Source organism: Ixodes scapularis, unplaced genomic scaffold, assembly GCF_016920785.2.
Source record: "Ixodes scapularis isolate PalLabHiFi unplaced genomic scaffold, ASM1692078v2 PGA_scaffold3__209_contigs__length_174095766, whole genome shotgun sequence".
Taxonomy (NCBI): domain Eukaryota; kingdom Metazoa; phylum Arthropoda; class Arachnida; order Ixodida; family Ixodidae; genus Ixodes; species Ixodes scapularis.
The window spans coordinates 119,436,777-119,452,158 of NW_024609868.1; the positions used below are offsets into that span (position 1 = coordinate 119,436,777).

The following is a 15,382-nucleotide window of genomic DNA, read 5'->3' on the forward strand; positions in this document are numbered from 1 at the left end:
CCCAACCCAACCCAACCCAACCCAACCCAACCCAACCCAACCCAACCCAACCCAACCCAACCCAACCCAACCCAACCCAACCCAACCCAACCCAACCCAACCCAACCCAACCCAACCCAACCCAACCCAACCCAACCCAACCCAACCCAACCCAACCCAACCCAACCCAACCCAACCCAACCCAACCCTCGGCTGGAACTCGGTCAGTGAGAGCACGAATCCCAGCGGAGCACTGACTGGGAAAAGAGAGCGTTTCGAAGAATGGCTGCCGGGCGTGCCTGGCGCTGGCTTCACGAATGCCAATTGCTTTTCTGTCCATTTCTCCCCGTCTCGGCAATCGATTTCAGCAACAACGCCATAGAATCGGTCGTCAAAGCGGGAAGCTCACGGTTCTTTTCAAATCGGCGACAGTAGCTTGGTTCGATTTACCTGCCCCTCTCGCGCCGGTGCAGAAATGTGTACGGTGGTGTACTTTCAGTCATACCTGAGTATGCATACCGGAAGTACTCTGCCCTGCGGTTTTCTGCACCGGTGCGGGAGGTGCAGGTAAATCGAACGAAGCTAGTGTCGACGACGGTGGGGAGCGTAGTGCGACGAAGGTTCTGGCGCGTTGCACAGGCACCGCATGAAGGGGCGGACGACGCTCTGGAACCCTGGCTGCGACCACGCGGGCATCGCAACGCAAGTGGTCGTGGAGAAGAAGCTGTGGCGGGAGACCGGCAAGACGCGCCATGACGTCGGCAGGGAGGCCTTCGTCCAGGAGGTCTGGAAGTGGAAGAACGAGTTGAGTGCCAGCCCTCTTCTCGGCCAGCATAGTCACCGACGGCCTAGAAAAATGCCGGGTGCGACTCGCTAACGTGTTCACGCTTTGAGATTCGTTCTTCAGCACCCAGACTAAACACTCTTTCGGTTATACCCCGGGCTTTACTCTTCCTGGCACGCTATTTATCGTCTCTAAATTCGAAGTGGCTATTGACAAAACTGCAAGTGAAGGTTATGCCGAAACCAACGTTCAGATTTTCCCGTGCTCGCTGGTGGGCCAACGTCGCACATCGTATAACCCGCAAGTGAAGCAGGCAGTCTAAAAAGCCTAATATGTCGCACCTTTTTTTTTTTTTTTCTCGCGTGAGTTTTTTGGGGATTTAGTTTATGCCATTGTACCTTCTGTGACCCATTTTGAACAAGCTGTACTGTTTTTATATTATAACATCTGATGTCACATTTTCAGTGTTGCCAGTAGAACCTCTCAGCCTCACGGACCAAATTTAAAAATTTAATAACTTTGCGGGAAGAAAACAAACACTATTGCAACTTGCGATTTGGGTTACTAGGTGAAATGCGTCAAACCTTTTCTGAGGCAAATCGGTGACTTTTCAAATCTTGCCAGAGCACCTCTGTAAGCCGTTGGCGACGACGGGCCTGCAGCCACCAGTTGGTTCCTAATTATTAATGCCCTCATGGAATTCGTTCATTCGTTTTTGTAATCGAACGAGCACTACCAGTTTATATCTTAAATGGACGCGCAACTCCCAAGATATATTTTAACCCAGGACGCGCTTTAGGGCTGGCTTCTGAGTCTAGAGCGTCACGGAGAATCGTTACAAGAGCGTGATGTAACCAAGTTTCCCTGGTCCCCTCTGGGCGTTTTTACGAATCGTGGACCAGTGGCCGAGCATGCCAATGCACCCCCACCTCGGAGCAAGTGGAGCGAAATCTTGTACTGCAGAACTAGGAGGTTCTGGGTTTGATCCCCGCCCCCGCCCGTCTCGACTTGGAGGAGCGTCGTACCGGCATATCACTACCGTAATGCAGGTCAAAGACTCCAGGCCAGCGGTCGTACTGCACCGGCTAAATATCTCACCTACGGCGTAAACCGGCGTCTATACCTTAAAGGTTTACGTCGTCCATACTTCGTTTCGACTTAAGTCCTGAGGCAGCTGATGCTACAAACTAATGGGACCGATCGAGCGGCTTCAAAAGCGCACACCACTGGGTCTTTTCTGTTTACAGTTAGTTTGGCGACAACGAAACGTGTGCAAAACCACAAGGAACACCGCGACGGTGCGCTTTTGATCCTGTCCTACTGGTCCCATCAGCTTGTAGCGTCTGCTGCATCTGCACTCGAGGGGAAACGAGGTGTAGACACAAGTGTCCAACCTGTTTGTTTTTTTACGAAGAATGCTTTGTCCCTCACCAGGAATTGAACCTCGTTCCTTGTGCTCTGTAGCCCAATGTTATACCCCCTGGAGAGACTTGGACGGTCGTCTTGGTACTTCGCCCAAAACCGACTGATGTCGAACGCATCATGCGCTGGCGTTGACATCCCGAATGAATTACCCCGAAAGCCGAGCAGGCAAAACGGTTAAAAAAAGTTAGATAGAAACTCGAAACAAATTTTGCGTCAGTCGGCTTCCTGCAAAATACCAAAATCAGCACATTTTTTTTTTTAAATTTTGGAAAACATTTGTACGTAATATTTAAATGACAAAGTCTGCCTCTACGTTTCGCCATTCCGAGGCAACCAGAATGCGCGGGAAGATGCGGACCTTTTTTCTACGTTTAGCATAATGTCTCACGTTATTGCTTTACTCTGTCTAACTATATCGTGTTTTGAGGGTAATCATGTATTTTTTGTTTCTTTATTTTAGTGTTCTTCCAGGGATGCACCAATCCAAAGTTCATTATGGTTGTTTCGAGGCACTTTAATTAAATATTATTATTATTATTACTATAATAATACCAGGGTGTCGAACCGGAACCGAACCGAAAACCAGAACCGAACCGGTATTTTTTCCGGAACTGAACCTGAACCCGAACCGTTATATTGTTATCGCGATAAACCCGAACCGGAACTGAACCGGAAAAAAATAACTGTTACCGGCTCATGTCAAAACGGTTCGGCCACGCGCTGTTGACAATGAATGTGCTCTCAATGCCATTTGTTTTTTAAGTGCCGTCAACTGACACACACCTCACTTACATATTTTGCTTCTCCACTCAGTCTTAGGAATATAAACGCTGCATCCATGACTCTTGACAAACGCTGCATCCATGAATCTTGGCATAGGAACCAGTATTGCGCTGGTCGCGGCTTGCATGGAAGAAAGAGAACTGGAAGGTTGTGCAAAAAAAGAAAATCGCGTCACGGGATTTCATTTTCCTACAATCTCGTAAATCCTAAATGCTGCTGTGTGCTCATTTCATAACACGTTTCTAGAACGCGCGAGTTCTTGAAGCTTGCTTCCATCGGAATGAGAAAAGAAAAGGCTGTGGAGTTTGATAATAATGCATCCGGTTTCGTATAGGCACTTAGAAGCTAACATATTTGTGAGACAGCGAACTCTTCTATTTTAATGTTTATCCTATTACGTCCTTCTGGCGTTGCGTTCGGTGAAGTGTTTTTCATATTCCGTATCTTGTTTAATGAAAACTTCTTTAAGGGTCTAATTTGAGTTACCGAAGGCTAGTTCAAATAAAGAAAGCTGTATTTTCTCCCCACTGTTCCTTCAATTGCTTACACGCCGAGGTGGCAGGATAGTTAGCGAGTTCTACTTGTAAGTGGGTTTGTAAGGAGGTCGCGGATTTTACAGCTACTGCGTCAGACCCAATTAGATGAAGTCCGAATGCGTAAACGTCGGTGAGGTAACCTTTGAGTGCACATAAAGAAACCATTCCTGGTAGAAATCCCTGAGCCTTACACTACGATGTATCCCGTTTCGTATGTGCTGATTTCAGATGTTGTTATTTGTAATTTATTTTGATGTTGCAATTTGTCATTTATAATTTCCGAACCGGTTCGCAAACCGGTTTAGCGTCCCGAACCGGTTCGCGAACCGGTTCGCGGGTCGAATTAATCGAACCGGAACTGAACCGGAACAAAATAAATTTACCTGAACCTGAACCGTAACCAAACCTGTATTTTTTTCGGTTCGACACACTGAATAATACCCGGGGGTCGTATTCCCCTCGTGCAGGAAGGGAGACCGGATCTACGAGCAGTTGCGTCTGCTGGGTTGTTCCGCGGACTTTGACCGAGCCACCTTCACCATGGATCCCGTGAGTTTACGCCCGTGGAAACCTCTGGGCTTTGTTTAGGGAATATGCGCGTGTCGGTGCTCGTTTGGTGATTGTACATAATTTGCAGTGACTCCTTATTGACTTAGTCGTCCTGGAGCGAAAATGAATCGGTTATCTGACGTGCACGCTGGGTGTACAGATGACGTGTCACAAGTCAGTACGTAGTGTACGAGTTAAATCAAGAAGGGTAAAGTTTGGTCCGAGTTTGGGGGGACCAAAAATAGGATAACGGTCCAAATTGCGTCTATTTTGAGCAACGTTACAGCGATGAAGATGGTCCCATTGTGTATTAGGAACTCTGTTTGGTTAACGAAAAAATTATCAATGTGCAGGCGAGCTGGTGCATGTTGATCATGATGTTAAAATCCTGAGACTAAGAAGGAAAATTTAAAAAAAAGAAAACTTTCAGTCTTTTTACTCTGGTGAAGAATGTAGACCAGCGAAGCTGTACGATGGTGGGAATAAAGTAATGTCCGGCAGCAAGTTGGCAAGCCAGAGTGGAAAGGCCTTGAAAGGGTGCCACCATCTATGAACAACGGCGGCAACCGCCAAGCCGGTTGTCTGGTTGCCACTGTCACTCGTAGATGGCGTTAGCTGTCCAAAGTTTTGTGTCATCAGGTCATTTGAGGGCAGACACGGTCTTGGAAAAACTAGCCCGTTTAACAGCTCCGCTGTAAAAGCCTAAAAAGACACAGAAATGCGAGGACAGGCAAACTTCTCAAACTCATCTTTGAGACGTTTGTCTGTCCCCTTAGTTTTGTGTCTTCTTACACTTTTTCTTTCAATTTTTCTTCCCAGTCTCAGGATTTCAACATCTGTATGGTGTATTTTAATATTTTAAAAACTAATTACTTTGGGTTATTTTTTTATTTGAAGTTCTCGGTACCTGGATTAAACGACACCGAAAAAATAAACTCGAAATGGACGAAACGAAAAAAAAAAAGTTGTGTTTGTCGTTATATTTGTATTCTTTCAGTATTGTTTAATGTTCGCTTCCGACATTGTAGACCGCCTCAAGAACTTTAAAGGATATGATAATGACAGAGCTGGGGGTTCATATCTAAAAATTAAAAGGGACTTTATCATGAACGCTCCCCACCAAATTTAGAACGAAGCAAGGGACTGTGTTGCTCCTGGCCCGTAAACTGTAATCGAGCTTAGTGCTGTGATGCACGATAACATGTGAACTCGAAGCCAACAAAACCCGTCTGTTGTCTGACAGTTCAACTGAGGCATATCTCTTAGATTTTCACTGTGCAAGTGTTATTAACATTTCTTTTGACAGTACCTTAGCTCATCCATAGTTTATGGACCAAGTAAAGGAAATTCATGTTAGCCTTCTATTAAAAGAGAGGTTTAGTTTCTCTTTGTCTTCATGTGATAGCTGAGTATTAGTGGTAATGTTTGTTACCTTGCCACTAACAGCACTGGCAGTGACGGGTTATCCGAATTTTCCGATCCCGCGTGCAGAAAATGATCAAGGCAGTCACGGAAGCCTTTGTGAGGCTCCACGAGGAAGGCCTGGTGTACCGCTGCAATCGCCTCATCAACTGGTCGTGCACCCTGCGGTCGGCCATCTCGGACATTGAGGTGGGCCCTCACTCACTCGCTGTCTACTGACTGTGGAACATCTTTCCTGTGTCTGTTTCTATATAAACATTTGTCGGTGGAACCCTCCCTTAAGCATTCTTCAGGCATGTAACCTTGCCTACAATCAAGCACCCTTCCAGGCACGAGTTACCGACTCTGGAAGACGGTGGCACAAAAGCTAGGTCAGTCGACCGCCACGATCGATCACAAGATGTTTCTTCTATTCGGGTCAGGGCTGGATGACAGTGTTAAAAACTACACTGGCAGTTGTCACTGGCGAAACCTTGCAAAAGAAGCGAGAGCAACTTGCCTTCGTCAGGGCGGAAACTGCTTGCTTGAGAACACTTCAATTCTTGTTGTTACACAGTGAAAAAAAGTACAGCGAGGTAAGAGAAAAGAAAAAAAATGAAAGCCGTTTACAATTCCCTGTAACGCCGGTTAGAGCGCAGCTCTTCAGGAGGAAGAGGGAAGCGTACTGAGGGATAGGCGACTCCTTGAGGTCACGTGACCTCGGGGGTCACGTGACCTTGGGGGTCAGGTGACCTGAAGGGGTCACATGACAGGGGGTCACGTGACCTCAAGGGGGTCACGTGACTTTAGGGGGTCACGTGACCTCGGGGGGTCACGTGACCTCAGGGTGTCACGTGACCTCGGGGGGTCACATGACCAGGGGATCACGTGACCTCAGGGGGTCACGTGACTTCTGGAGGTCACGTAACCTCAGGGGGTCACGTGAGCTCAGGGGGTCACGTGACTTCTGGTGGTCACGTGACCTGGGTGGGTCACGTGACCTCGGGGGGGGTCACGTGGCCTCGCGGTTACGGCGACGGCGATGCCGCTCAAGCCGGAAACGGGCCCCTAAGAGCTGCGCTCTAAAAGGCTCTGGATGATATGTTGAAGAGTATCTACGCAGACTTTGACCTGCGTTTCGATTGCTAATCAGTTGTTCGCGAGCAATGTGACATTATGATAAGCGTGAAGCAACGTGATTTATAAGGGTTTCTACAAATTGTAAATTACACTTTAATGCTTTGTTTTTTAGGAGTTTATTTGTTTTGTTGGTAATTTATTCACCAGTGATCACCATTATAGGGTCCACACAAAACAATTGCCGAAATATGTTGATTTTTAAAAGAATAATCAAACACCAAAAATGATCTGTTCATTTTTTTTTTACAAATAAACACTGGAAAGATTTATGCCCACTTATGATGCAGTTAGCTCAGCCGTTGCCTATTTGTATTCCAAATGCCCACTGGTAGCTCATATTTGTTCTTGGTACCTCTCTTTGGTTCTTCCACTCTCCCGGGTAGGCATGTGTGATTAGTGAATTTTAAGTTCGAAGCAAAGGGTGATTCTGGCCAAATGTTTTTCAATCGAATAATTAATAGTTCTTTCGAGCCTAAACGAAACCATGCCTAAATGAAAATCCAGCTTGTGAAGAATTGTTCCCATCTTTCGCCTGTCTACTTCTAAGATCTAAGATAATTGATTTGAATCTAACTATATTTATGGATTATGGCCTCAGTAAGTCAAGTGCCTACATTGGGGTGGCAAGTAAGCAACAAATTTTCCATAAAATAAAACCTGCGTAAATTCCCAGCTATACCTAATTGAAGGAACTTATAAATTTCCTCGCTGTATGCAAATATCCTCTCTTTCAAACATGAACCATGAATGCAGGTTGTTAGGACATCACTGCCTAAGGTATGTAAAGTATCTCGCTCTGTGCGGGCCAAATTGTGTTTATTCTGCTCCATTTTGAACTTCATTCTCTTCTTCCTTATCTTTATCTCATTGCCTTCGGCACACTGTAACATATACTCTCGCATAATAGCCACAGTTTAATTTCGAAAATTTTACTGCACTCTAGATATCAAGATTTGCGAAGTTTCCATTTCTTTAGGTGCGCGTGCACTATCCTGCATTGAAGGTGCGCTTTTCTCCCAAGCCCACGATTGCGCTGCAACGAAGCAAGCTCCACGGGTGTTGCTTCTCCGCATTTCATTGGTGCTCAAAAAAAAGCACGCTCGACGGGACAAACCTGCCACGATCAGCGTTTCATAAAGTGTGAATGTCGCAGATTATCTCGAAGCGAGTATTGGATAATGCGTTACTTGAAACTTCTTTTTGAAAATTCAAGTATTTGTACAACCCTAATCTTTGGACTTGTGCACGTGACGGGAAGCTTTTATTGAGCGGAGTCTCGTGGCCTTCTGTGCCTTGTGAATTCAGGTGGATAAAAAGGAGCTGCCAGGTCGCACCCTCCTTCCCGTGCCAGGCTACAAGGAGAAAGTGGAGTTTGGCGTCCTCGTCTCCTTCGCTTATCCCGTGGAAGGCTCCGGTAAGTGGCTGCCGTGCAGACTACGGCAATTGTGCATGCAGCAATGTTTGTCGCTTTATTTGCAATGCAACGTTCGCATAACTAGGCCACTGTTACACTGGCAAGTGTGCTTGATGTTTAACGATTTTAGGTTTGTATTAAAGCAACAGCTGTTATGGGCTATTCCCACCACTGGAAATAACGTCCGTTGTTGATATCGTAGTAGTACTAGTTCTTGTAGCTGGCGATGTAGGGTGTCTGTCGTCGATGTCGCAAAATCCTTAAAAAAGGTCGCCCGCGGGAATCGAACCTGGGTTCGCTGTGTGCAAAAGCCGCTTTATACTTGGAGGTTTTGTGTATCCGATGCCCACTTCATACGCTCTCTGGAAAAATAAAAATACAGTCGCCGACCGTTTTTCGGACTCATTTGGACTCATTTGGACTTGTTAGATATTTTGGACCTGAAGGAGCAACTGTTACTTACCCAATAAAAATAGTGCATTTTCACGACCACTGTTTCGGACAGCTTGAAGTCTGAAAGTTTGATTATTCAGACAAAATCGTAGCGAGCGATCAGCGGAACACTGTCGAGAAGCAGTCATTTTGAATTCTATGTTGGCTGCAAATGGATTGGCTTGGTTTGGCAGCGCTACTTTGCTAGCCCTTTTTTTTCCATTTAGTTGCATGCCATCATTGTTTGTTTCCTTCCATCCCTTCGTACCTCCGCCCCACTTTCGCATTGCCAGTCGCCATTTTGCGCTTGTGGATTTGCGCCTCTCATCTCGTTAAGACAGTGCTGGCTTGAACGTCATGGCCCCATCTGTTCTTCTGCTGCCGCAATGTGTCGTTAAGAAGCGCAGAAAGTACTCGACCATAATGCTAGAAAGGAATGCAGCGATTCTCAAGCTAACAGAAAGTTGCCAAACGCAAACGGAGGCGTAACCTGAAGCGAGGCACTATTTTCGGCTTTTTTAAGCCCACTTAGAAATAAAAGAGGCAAGTTTTTCAATCTGCCGAATTTTTGGACTGCTCTATTATTCGGACGTTTTTTCGGTCCCTGCGACGTCCGAATAATCGGTCGGGGACTGTAGTCGATAACAAGATGTCGTCGTAGCACCGTCGATGCCAAGAGCTCGTGCAGGGAGCCGTGCTTTTATGCACTCCGGAACAGAAAAAGAAGGAAAAGCGTTCGGAACGGAGCAGGGAGGGACGACTCCGTCTCTGGAGGGGGGAGGAGCTATGTGGTGGCGTGGATAGGCACAAGCGGACAGCGTGCACCGAACGCCGGCCAGCGCACGCAAAATGGAGTGCAGAGTTTTAACCAAATCTTCATGTTGTGCACTTGCGTTTTTTTTTCTGTCGTCCGCTACGGGTCACGTGCCTGCTTTGTTCCAAGCGCTTTTGCTCACGCACGCCATGATGCGTGAATGCGACGCCGAGGCCCAACGACTTGGCTGTGACTCATTGCAGCTATCGCTCTGACTGTACTGCAGATTTACACGGAACTGCTCAACTTTTTTGTCCCATGTTTCAAGCATTGCATAATTTTATTGGAAAACATTCTTTGGCTAGGCATTTGGCATTTCGTGACACCCATATAAGAGCTTGGCGCGAGGCTCGACATCGGTCGGTTGACAATTGGAAGAGGAGGAGTGAGGTGCTCGACGTTGATGGGTCAACGGGGAGGTCATATGACAAGAGGGGTAGGCGAGGAGGAGCTTGGCACATTTTTGTTTCCTGCAACCGAGAAACCATATTTTTCCGAAAAAGTTGACGACGCCTGATATTATGATTTTGGATTTCCATTTTATGAGAAACACAACCAATGCTCATAATCATTCCTGGCCTTCCTGGCATATGCTGCCACTTCACCCGCCAACTGCTGTCCCATATCGCACTTTGGCAGCATCCAGTTGCTATGCATAAGGTTGGATGGTTTTAGAAACTTCCACCACGCTCACCCACTTACTTCACGGACCACTGGTGGCAGTCGTCAATGGCATCCTCAATGCCCACCGTGACAGCTATGAGAATTAAACACGTCGCAGCTCCGTCCTTGAACATGTGACAGCACCGTCCCACCTGCATTGCACGACCGTGGTTTCGTTTCTTCTCACCACTGTAAGCAAAAAAATACTACTTTTTTATTTTTTCAATTGCCTAATTGTACATCTTTTGGTAAAGCTTATTTTTCGCATCATCTCATTACATCTTTTCCCTCAAGGAAGCTGCGAGCTCTGCAAGATGCGGGGATTTTGGGACTTTATTTTGGTCGGAGTGTAGGGTATGAGTAAAAGTGGCGGGCAGGAGGGACGAGCAAGGTGGTCAGTTGGTGGGCTGCCTCTGTTGCAGACGAAGAAGTGGTTGTGGCCACCACTCGGATCGAGACGATGCTGGGTGACACTGCGGTGGCCGTCCACCCCAAGGACCCCCGGTACACCCACCTGCACGGCAAGTACGTGGTCCACCCCTTCTGCGACCGGAAGATCCCCATCGTGTGCGACGACTTCGTCGACATGGAGTTTGGCACAGGTGAGGGCCGAGACATCGGAGAGTATTACTATTGATTCTAGTGTAGAATTTGCTATTTATGCGGACGATGCTAGTATGATTATTTATGATACGGACGGTCAACATCTTATTAACAAAACAAATAGTGTCCATTCAAAATTAAAAGTTTTGTATAACATAAAACTTGCTTCATATAAATGTGAGAAAAAGCGAGGCTGCAATATTTCAATTGCATTCAAGAACTCAAGTTGTCCGTTCCCTTAAATTATGGTCCCGACATTATTCAATTTGTTGATCATGTAAAAACTCTCTATTTTTTTTTTAATGTGTCTTGGAGCAAGCATATCACACACATCTGCGGTAAGCTTTAAGAAATAGTAGGCATAAATATAAAACTACAAATTTATAAATCATCTTTTCTATCCCAGCTCATGCTACGCGCATGTAGTGTTGGCATCTACTAGTTTAAAAGATTTGAATATACTCGGAGGGTTACCACAAAGAGCTACAGTCGAACCTCGATATAGCGAACTTCAATATAACGAAATCCTCGATTTAATGAAGTATTTTATTTTTCATAATTTCTTGCCCATAGACCCCATGTATTTTTAGTCTCTATATAACGAAGTCTATTTTTCTGCTATTTCAATATAACAAAGCGCCATTGCCATAGGAGGCAATAAATAAATAGACTAAAAAAACAACTTCGCAAAAAAATTGTGGTTAAAAAACAATTATGCGCAAACGCAAGCGCTTGCTAGGTCACTTCACGGGGACAGGCCTTCCAACGTTCCTAGGCTGCCCAAGTATTTGGCGCCGGTAGCGCCGGCGAGGCATGTGGCAAAGCGCATTCCGCGGGGCTGGCCAGAAAATGCCGAGCAAAAAGTTAACACGGCATAACAGCATCAAAACTGACATTCACTGATCATCATAGTCCACTGTACCGCAGGTAGTGCGGGAGCCAACTCCAGCGGGGGAGCGACGTGATGACGCGACCGCACGGGCAGTGCCATCTAGGAAAAGACCGACTATCATCTTGCGAGCGTGATGTAAAGCAAAGGCGCAAGCACACTGTCGTTATGTAAAGCAAAGGTGTAAGCACACGGTGGGCGCAAGGGGGCAAGTAAACTGTGCGGGCAAGAGTGCTGTGTAGGTTGGAAACATTGGCACCGCCTAAACAGCTTTATTTTTCAACCGGGCGGTTCACTAACGTGCTTGCTGCCATAGGGAAACGTAAAGTTCTTTCTTTGGATGAGAAAGCAAATGTTTTGGACGCCATCCTGAAGAAACCGCCGAGATCACGAACACTCGGAAAGTGCTCGACGCAATGGACGTACTGAGGAGGTACACGGCGTCGCATGGGCAGCAAGATGCCATGCAAGCGCTCTGGGCGCTCGAACGCCGTATGACGCCGCTGCTACTGTCGAACAAGGCGCAAGCAAAACTCGTGGACTACTTTGCCTTTAAATAAATGTCATTTTCGGTGAGTTTTCATACCCGTAAAATGTTTCGGAATTTTTTTTTGTTTTGGTTTTGCATGCTAAAGCCAAATTTCGATTTAGCGAAATTTCAATGTAACGAAGTAAATTGCGAATTTTACCAACTTCGTTACATTGAGGTTTAACTGTATTCAAGCAGTAGCTAATGTTTCTGCAAGTTCCCCAACATTACCTTTATTTCATGTGTATTCAACAACCGATGTATACAAATTTTATTCCCAAGAATCAATATTAACATACAGTAATCCCTCGTTATAATGAAGTTAACGGGGTGGCAAAACAATTCAATATAAGCGGTAATTCAATAAAAGCGAGAGAGCCAAGAAAGGAGCCACAGCAGCCTTGATAGTGGACGGGAACACTGCGGAACACTCTGAAAGCGTATTGAATCAAAGAAGCCTTGGTTATGAAAAACTCGCAGCAGCTTTAAAAAAAGTAAATAAGTGGACTTTGCCGATAATTTAATCCGGGCATCGGTTCTCCTCTAACCGCTATCAGTTCTCCTCGAACTGCTCCGGACATTGCAAGAACACTGTCACCGCCTCTGCACTCCAGTTTGTTTCAAAGCAGCCGTAGAATGTCTTGCATCTTCATGGTCGTCGGCGTTTCTCGAGGTTGACGTCGCTTCATGTTTACCCTGGCCACACGCAAGGCCTACAGCATCCGTGACAGGAGCAACAATGGAAATGTCCGCATCAACAAGCGCGAACGAATCAAAGTTATCCTCAGTGGCTTTGCCAACATGCTTGCACACACCTCTGTAGAGATTGTTGCAGCTCTGTGAATCGTGCACTGGCTCGGCAAGCACGCTCGTGAGAGAAAATCTGATGTGCAATTGGCAATTTTCCATTTTTGGGTCGCGAGCACATTTTCTCTTGCATGAGAAATTTCTCGAACCCGTCCAGTATGCCTTGCTCATTCTGCAAAATGGCGGACCGTGTCGAACAGCTGATGCCGGAATGTTCAATTCTTTGGCAATTTCGAACCTGGGAACCTTTTCTCAACCTCGCAGATCTAAGCGACTTTCGCTAAACACTCCCACTCTTTCATACGACGCACGTGTACGCCGCAGGCGCGCGCGTTGGGGGCTCTCGAAGGGATGATCTCCTCCGGCCTTCATCGGCTCTATCGCTCCCTTGACCCAATTTCGACAAGGGTCGGGCAGTGTCGGCCGCGGGCGCCGTGAGTAGGTTGGAACGTGGACGCCGCTCCCTGCCCACATCGGCGCATCAGCATCGGAAGTGATGCTTTGCGCACACCTTCGTCACCCATTTGCTCCGTTTTCTTGTTTGCCAATTCCCAGTTTGTCGTTTGCCTCGGTGGAGAAGGGGAAAGTAACGCAAGGGTCTCCGTGTGCCTCTATGTAGGCTTGCATGCTTTTGGCACCGCGGCCTTCGTAATAAGCATCGTCAGCCGCTGATACACTTGGAATGATCCAGTTCAAAATGCAAGCGTTTCGGCGGGACCACATTGAACTTCGATAAAGGTGATAATTCGAAAAATAACTATTTCGTTATAACGAGGGATTACTTTATGAGTGTGCCATGAAACTCGTAAAATATTAGCGCAAAAGACAAAGGAGGACAGGAGAGGAGAAGTGCTTGTCTTTGTCTTACATCTTTGCGCTAATATTTTATGATGTTCAACCAACTAGGCCACCAACTTCTTTTGTGCCATGAAATGTAAATACAAAACATTTCTAAACATTGCTGACCTCCGTTTGTGCACTTCAGTACATCAAGCTCGTCAGATACATCCATGGCATATTCCCCAATCATGCACTAACTTTGGACGTCAGAGTTAAATATACACTGCCCAAACTACTAAATCACCTTGCAACCCTAGAAATTGATCTCGCCTCACTAAACAAGACTGCTGTACTTAACTGTGCATAAAATCTTACGTAACCTGTATAAATTGTTTTTTTTAAAAATATTAATATTAATGTTAATTCTTTTCAGTGTCGTGTTGTCGGCGCTTGTCTTATAGGGGTACCAATGGCTCGTAAATCTTCATAAAAGGGGCTTTTTTCCTTGGTACCTACCATCGCTCATGATGGAAATAAGCAATGTTTCAATACCATATGTGGTTCATTTGGGCTGGATATGGGCCTGGTTGCGGCTTGATATGAGGGGGATTTAGACCTCATATACCGTAGGCCTTGATATGGGCCTTAGTAAAACCTCATCGATACATTTGTGAAGGAATCATGGGAAAAATCTTATAATCTGGGAAAGCGTAAAAAAGCCCTTGGGTGGCTGGGAGCTTGGCAAGTCTGGTGGTTTTGAACGTAAAGGCCGGTGAAACATAAAAACCGGGAGCGTATCAGCAAGGTTCTACTGTATAAGCCTGATCTGAGCCTGAAATGGGCCAAAAATGAGCACCCAGGGTCCTGCATGACCTACACGTTGCATCTTGATTCATCGCGAGGCTCCCAGATTATCTTTTTAATTATCCTTTTGTAACATAAAACTGAGGAACAATTTGTTTTTTTTGTACTAGTTGTCAGTTTAAAGAAATCTGTCTGTTTCACTTGCACTGAGTCTTGTTTACTTACTCGTTTAAAGTGTCTTTTGCTCCTTACCTCCTGTTGCCCATGGTGGCTCCCTAAGACGCCCTTTCTGTGGAACTGCAGGGGCCGTGAAGATCACGCCCGCCCACGACCACAATGACTACGAGGTGGGCAAAAGGCACAAGCTTCCCTTCATCACCATGATAGACGACAACGGGAACATCTGCGCGGGATGCGGACAATTCTCGGTGGGTGCCGGCTGTCCCGTTTTTGTTTTTGGGAGGCTCGATCGGTTATACCTATTATCTTGTTATACTTTACATTGTTTTATATTCTCAAGCTTCATATCTCGCTAATTTTTGGAAATGTGGGTTTCTGGAATATTTGCCGCAATAACAAGTTTGACGGGGACACATAATCTAAAAATGGCATTTTTTGCAACTTTTCTCGATTGCACTCCGAAAGTTAGTCCATGCTTGTTTTCACCCAATTTGCTCTCGATTTTAGGTAGGCTCTCTCTCGGGATATTACGGTAGGTCTTTAACAGTATCAAAGTGATACTGCAAGGCTCTGCTGTGAGCCATAACAGTAGGTTGTCTTCTTGCTACGGTTTTGAGGGCTTAACTAAACTATTGAGTGTTGCAGGCATTACTAAAATGTTTGAGTCGGTCCCAGTTGCGAATTGATATTCGAAAATCTTTCCCTTTATCTCTTTCTGTGATCGATATTGCATCATAAATTCTCAAAGACGGAACGGAAGAAATTAATACTTGGTTGGCCGCTGATGATTGAGTGTAAACATTACGGCATACTCATTGTTGTTCTAGTTTCTGGTGACTGGGCATTTGTTTCGATTATCAAACATGATTC

The 15,382-nt window shown here is 45.9% G+C and overlaps 1 protein-coding gene across 1 annotated transcript in view; it reads left to right on the plus strand.

Annotated features, from left to right (window-relative positions):
- The window catches only part of LOC115308401 (valine--tRNA ligase), a 59,750-nt gene that overhangs the window by 12,952 nt on the left and 31,416 nt on the right, over window positions 1-15,382 (plus strand). The window contains exons 5-10 of the mRNA XM_029966300.2: window positions 619-783; window positions 3,975-4,056; window positions 5,548-5,667; window positions 7,903-8,011; window positions 10,343-10,522; window positions 14,636-14,760. Coding sequence (XP_029822160.1) covers window positions 619-783; window positions 3,975-4,056; window positions 5,548-5,667; window positions 7,903-8,011; window positions 10,343-10,522; window positions 14,636-14,760 — 781 coding nt within the window. The remainder of the gene's footprint in view (window positions 1-618; window positions 784-3,974; window positions 4,057-5,547; window positions 5,668-7,902; window positions 8,012-10,342; window positions 10,523-14,635; window positions 14,761-15,382) is intronic.